We start from the raw sequence: 6640 nt of genomic DNA, 5'->3' as shown, positions 1-6640 counted from the left end.
TTGTTGTTGTTTTTCAAATCACTGTGACAAATTCTGGAGAGAAATCATCTTAAAAGACTCCCTTCTGTCACTTCCCTGTTGCAGAGGTTTCAGTGTGTGGCTGTCTGGATCTTTGATTCTGCCCTGTAGTAAGTGGTGGGTCTCCATCATGGAGGAAAGTGAGAGAGAAGCAGAATGCTCACTTCATGATGGATGGAAGCAGAGGGTGGGGACGAGGGACAAGACTTACAAAGGCATTTCTCCAGGGACTTACTTTCAGCTAACCCTCAATTCCCCATGTTGCTGTCAAATATCAAGGGATTTACCCTTCATGATCTAATTATCATTCAGATATTAAATCTACCAGCTAGGAACCAGCTCACATAACACATGAGCCTTTGATGAGATTTTTCATATCAAAACCATAGAGCATCTGGGTCTCACCATGTGTTATGAAAAGCATGCCCTTCCAGCCAGCATCAGTTGAACAGCTTTGCTCTGCTACATGCTCCTGCCTTGGGACAGGACCAGCATCTGGACCAAGTAACCACAGGCCAAAGCCAGGAACCAAACCAAATCTTTCCGCATTTCAAGTTGGTTTTCTCCGGTATTTTCGTCACATCGACAGAGTGCTAGCACACAGCATTTCCTTCATTGCCTTGTGTCTGGCTCATTCACAGAGCTCTCTGAAGACCAAGATTTCTCCTGCCTCTGTCTTCCCACGCTCTTTAAGAGGCCGTTAAATTATAATTCGCCACAGTATTTGAGCAGTTATGAAAGCTCATGAGACTTCCATAGGATTAGCCAGACCCCATTCCTGGAGAAATGCATTGGTTCTTGGTGCCAGCGTGTATCCCTGGAGATCTGTGGGATGGCATGCCTATCGGAATCTCTAAGGATTACTGAAATTTTGTACGGATAAGAGCAGGTTGACCAGCTCTAGAGTCAACTGTGAACCAGGCTCCTTTCTAACCAATGAGAGCCATTTGTCCATTCAGAAGGATGTCCGTTATGTGTGTCAGAGGGTGTGCCGGTTCCTAGAATTGCAGCTACTTCAGGGAGGGGGCTTTGCTGTCATTCCACATACACTGTCCCCAAATGGCCATGACTCCCCTCACAGAATTAATTCAACCCCATTTTAAGAGCTTTTTATGTGTTTATAGAATATAGTTTTACCAGTTACTGTCTGGATTTGTATTTTGTTCCTCTCTTTTGCAGTCATGGGGATATAAACGAATTAGGAGGGAAAGTGGGTCCGGGTTCTTTTCCAGAAACAATAAGGCCTTCTCTTAGTGTCTGTGACTTCTTTACATTCTAGTTCTCACTGCGACGATGCAGGCCTTGCTGCTTAGGTTCTGTGTGACTCCTGTCAGCCAGTGCTCTTAATTTAGCTATCATGCTTTTATTTCCCCGGGCAGTGATCTGTCCAGATCCCTTTTTGGAGTGGATAGTTAGCATTTCAGTGAAAGTGACCTTCTGTATCTGCCTGTCACCTCCTCTGAAATCTCACCATTGCAGTTTATTTAGTGGTTGATGGGCCTCGGTAGAGCAAAAAGAAGGGTCCCCCATCACCCTTTCCTCACTAAGCTTTTCTTCAGTTTCCCTTCAGCCAGCCCTCAGATGGTTCTGGGTATAAAGGAACATCCTCAGGTCAGGGCAAGCAAACTGTTTTCACTGCTTGGCTGTGTCACGAGGATAAAGCAAGGATAATCCACCTAGTTTGACTCCATGGCCAAGCCACAAAGACTTTCTTCTTAGGCACTTTCCCTTCTGATGAACATGGCCATGACCACACCAAAGTAACCCTTCTTAATGGCCAGCAAGTCTTAGTGACTTCTATTGCCATGCAGGCTCCTGACCTGGGGCGTGGGGATGTGTGTGTTTTATCATTCGATTACCTCCTTACAGAGAACTGAGCCAGGCCACGGAGCTTGTTAATGGCCGAGCCCCAGGGTCTCCAGGTTAGTCTGCTGTACCATCTGTGACTGTCAACTCCCACCACAGGCCCAGAAGAACTCATAATGAAATGTCATCCATTCACTCAACCTTGCTCTGAGCCTGGCAAGCAGACCATTATCCCTTCTGCTCAAACCAAGTGCTGCTGGGGACACAGGAGGCAGAGATCCATTTCAGACAGGCAAGGACTGATGAACATTCCATGGCAGACAGCAAGAAGTAAGGGGACGGGTGTGGACGACAGAGGGAGGTCAGAGGTTACGGAGGCTAAAGAGGACAGAAGCTGACTCGCGGCTGTTTCTTGGCTCCAAAACTTTACTGGTTTGACAGAGACACAGTAGTCAAGAAAGCACATTTCTAGCTTGTTAAGCATTGCTGTATAAGACAATGAGAGGGAAGCGGAGTACCAGAAAGGATCATAGAGTGAACACTGAGACCGGAAGCCACTGTCCCACCATGCTAATCTCTGAGACCGGAAGTCACCGTCCCACCATGCTAAACTCTGAGACCAAAAGCCACTGTCCCACCATGCTAAGTGGGCCTTGATAGCCAGTGTCCTCGAGGCCTCCTCAGTGTTTGCTACAGTGTTTACTCTCTGGGATAATGATTAGATCAGCCACCATGTGAGAGGGAAGTGGGAAGAGTTTGTGCAAGGCTGGTAGACGCTTGATTCTTGCTCTACGTCCTATACTTGCACAGGAAGTGTTGGCGATTGGCACATCCATTTTTGTTCCAAGTTAAGAATTCTGTAAGAAAACAAACAGACATTTAAAACAAGCTAGTTCACTACTGAGTTTACCAGAATTATCTGTGTGGGTTTTTTTTTTTTTTTTGAGTCCAGGACAAAGGCCAATGGTGGCTATTTCATGTGTCAACATGGTCAGGATATGACATTGTTTAGTCCAGCAATTGCTAGCTGCCTACCTGTCTAGATGTTGCTCTGCAGGTATTTTGTAGATATTCTTGTCATTCAAATCAATAGACATTGAGTAAAGGAGATCACTCTTATGTTATGTGGGTGGGCCTCGTCTAATAATGTCGAAGGCCTTAAGGGAAAAGGTCTCCTGAGCCAGAAAATGCCGCCTCTGGTTGCTTTGGACTCAGCCTTCCCACATCAGCTCTTGCAATAATCTCCAGCACAACTCCCACCCCTCTCCCTCCATCCCCCATTTCTTATTCTCTGGGGAATCCATCACACACACACACACACACACACACACACACACACACACACACACACTACCTTGTCCAGCTCTATGTGGGTTCTGGGAGTCAGGTCTTCACCCCTGTACATCAAGCACATTACCATGCTCATTCTCCCCAGCCCCCATCTTTGGGTTGCATTGTGTCTGCAGTCTGTGTTCTGACGGCTGTGAGCCAAAGTGAAACAAAGTGGAAAGGAATGGACTCAAAGGATGCAGGCTCCCAGTGCTTACAGACTGGCTACAGGCTCCTTCAGTGTGGGATTCTGCTGACGGTAAAGGCTGGAGAGCTTCATCCACTGAGAAGCCCTGAGCCATGAGGATAGAAGGGACCTAGGGAAACATCTGGTCAACCCCTTCCCCAAAGCTGACTGGGCTAAAAGACAGCTATGGAGTGTCTCATACCATAGGTCTGAGAGTCCCTGGAATGCGTTCTTTTGGAATGTTCTTCAGTTGCTCTTTGGGGCTTTGTGTCTCTCTTCTAAACCAGTTTCTACTACTCTGAAAAGCCATGTGCCCACATGTTCATTGGTCAGCTCTGGTGGTAGACTTTTCATTGCTCCCCAGGGTAGCTCATTGTGTGTTAGGATGCTCTAACTCTTCACAGTTTCCCTTTAACTTGGGTGGGCAGCCCTGTTTCAGTAGCCTGTCCCTGTGGGTTTGCCTGTGTTCTGGCTAACTTGCCTTTCATAGCAGTAGTATGGAATCTACTGGCCTAAGAGAGTCCCTTCTTAAGCTTTTTGCCTCTGATGACATTTGTCACAGATAGTCCCTTCACGCCTCCCTCCGTTACTGTTAAAAAGTTCCTTCACTGGTATATTGATTCTGCAGAGGCTGTGGAGCAGGTACAGAGGAATGAGGGTTGACAGACTGTGTTGAGGCCACTGTCCTGTAGGGCAGTGTTGATGGGTGAAAGGGGGTTGGGAAGGAGGACAAGGACGTCCCATTTTCTCCTAATAGGTTAAAGGATGGAGCTGCAGCTTGCAGAGAGGGAAGGTGGGCAGGGAACTTACTATCCTTGGGGTTCATCTCAGCACAATGCCTGGCTTCACTCTTTGTCCTGGGATTCCAGCGTCTGTACAGGTTTGTAGAGCCATCGATCCACTGCCATAATTGCTTCTGCAACAACGGGAAGCAGAGGGAATGTGGGACTTAGCCAGCTCACCTGCTCACAGCCATGCTGCTCTCTCAGCCCAGTGAGATGGGAGTCAAGGGGCAAAGTACAGAGATGGATGAAGAACCCAAATCAGGAAAGCCGCCACTCCATTCAGTGATGGAGGAAAACATCACTAATGTTTTACCATATTATTTCTGATGGAAATGTGGGTATCGATGTACTAAAAATACCGTACTCTTCAAAATATATATTCATCTTTCGTGTTGCATTCTAAGACCTCCCTTAGCGTAAGGATGTACCACAGCCCACCTCAACAATCTTCTATTGACTACCAACTATTCTTTCTCATTTCCAATTACTATGAAAAACACTGCTAGAACTAATTTTCTTGAGAATCACTCTGTGTTCTCAAAATTATTTTCCTTATTCAAAAGCAGAATGAATGGGTCAAAGGATGTTACTGCTTTGTGATTATCAATACCCTCTGACAAACTACTTGCCAGACACTTGTACAAACTTACATCCTCACTGACCGGGCACAAGGACAATTTCTCTATAGCTTCAAGATATTATTCCTTGTACAAATGAAAATGTTAATAACTTAAGTCAACTTATATCATTTTAGTTTTCATGTCTTTGATTATTAGAGATAGGATACAGTTTTTAGAACATTCGGTTGTTATTTGCGTCTCACATGTAAAAAAATGATCGAACAAAGATATTTCACAGAAATAGATGTAAATAAATAGCTTGTCTCCAAATGCAGAGTTTTGATTGACAACAACGTAAATAAATAAAAATGAAAAAAAAAAATGGTCAGGTGTGGTGGCACATGCCATTACTCCTAGCACTGGGGAGGCAGGAGCATGGAAATCTCTGTGAGTCTGAGGCCAGCCTGCACTTATGGGGAGTTTCAGGACAGCCATAGCTACATAGTGAGACTCTGTCTCAAAAAGTGGAGGATCTGGAAAGACAGCTCTGCTGTCAGAAGTACTTGATGCTTTTACTGGGGGCCTGGGCTTGGGTCCTAGCACCTACATGGCAGCTTTCAACTGTGTTACCCCAGTTCCAGGGTACCTGACATCTTCCTCTGGCCTCCTCAGATACCAGGCACACACATACTTGCAGGCACACACACATACATAGAAAATAAAAATGTAAAACTATTTTTAAAGTAAAAATTGTGAAAGTCAAATAAACACCATTTAAAGCAAATAACTGTGTGTGTGTGTATGTATGTGTGTGTGTGTGTATATATATATATATATATATATATATATATATATATATATATATGATGGAGAGGACAACAATGATCCAGAGGAAAAAGTTAAGAACAATGAAAAAGTAGCAGAGTCTAAAGAAAAGGTCAGCTGAAAGTGTTCCCCTTTAATCAAGACCTAATGGCAGTAAATGAATCTGAACCTTCTAGAATACCAGCTTCCATGCTTTCTCTCTCCCCCCTCTGCCTTTCTCTTTTTTGAGAGGACTTTAGAAAAATTGGTAATTTTGTGCCTGAATAATCCAGGAAGACCGTAATTAAAAGTTCCACAAGATGGAGCTATTTAATTATTTCTTCCACTGAGCACAAGAAGGGGGCCCCTGACCTTCAGCTTGGCTCTTCTCCTTGGAGGTGCTTGGCTGAGGGGCAACCCCTTGCGTCCTGTTTGTAGGCCAGGAGGCTACTTCTCGGACTAGGTTGTCATCCTGGGATTCCCAAGAGGCTCTGTGAGCCAAACCTGGGATTACCTTCTGTGGGTCATGCAGGCCAATCCACACAGGCAGGTTTCTCTGATAGCCAGTTATGTACTTTGATATGACGCTGGCTTCCTTTTGATTCAAGACAGATGCCAGATGGGATCCATTTCCATATGACTGACACTCCAGCTGCAAGGAGATGTCGCATTAATGATGCCATGAGTATACAGCCCTCTCCTTGGAGCCCTGGTGTGCCAAGCAGGGTGGATCTATCCCCCAACTTCAGAAACTGGGATCTGAAGCCCACAGGTGACTTCCGTCACTATAGAAGACAGAAGGCCTTACTGTTGGCTCTCAGAAGAAAAGGCAGCTCACCTGAGATTTAGGACCAAAGGGTCCCAATGACCTTCACAAGTCACTTCCTCTCTCCGAAGCACAATTTCCTCATAATTACAGACTCCGGTGTTTCTCAGTCTCCCTCTCATCTTCTCGCTCTTTCCTCTCGCTCTCTCTGTCCCCTGCCCCCAGTTATTCAGGACCCCACTCAATAAGATATTTTGTTTCTTGGATTATCTCTGATACTTCCCTTGACTTACTCAAAAGGAGATTTTTTTTTTTTTTTTTTTTTTTTTTTGCTTTCCCTGCAATCACCTGTCCTGCTTTGATGTCACAACCATGTATCCTCTCA

The 6640-nt window shown here is 45.2% G+C and overlaps 1 protein-coding gene across 1 annotated transcript in view; it reads right to left on the bottom strand.

Annotated features, from left to right (window-relative positions):
- Nucleotides 1-2546: 2546 nt before the first annotated feature.
- Nucleotides 2547-6640, bottom strand: part of Reg4 (regenerating family member 4) — a 10575-nt gene continuing 6481 nt past the window's right edge. The window contains exons 3-5 of the mRNA XM_021195240.2: nt 6004-6141; nt 4151-4256; nt 2547-2681 (exon numbers count right to left, since the gene is read on the bottom strand). Of these exons, the coding sequence (XP_021050899.1) occupies nt 2614-2681; nt 4151-4256; nt 6004-6141 (312 nt within the window). The 3' untranslated portion in view covers nt 2547-2613. The remainder of the gene's footprint in view (nt 2682-4150; nt 4257-6003; nt 6142-6640) is intronic.

This window comes from Mus pahari, chromosome 4 (assembly GCF_900095145.1).
Source record: "Mus pahari chromosome 4, PAHARI_EIJ_v1.1, whole genome shotgun sequence".
Lineage (NCBI taxonomy): Eukaryota > Metazoa > Chordata > Mammalia > Rodentia > Muridae > Mus > Mus pahari.
This window is presented reverse-complemented; position numbering and strand designations above follow the sequence as displayed.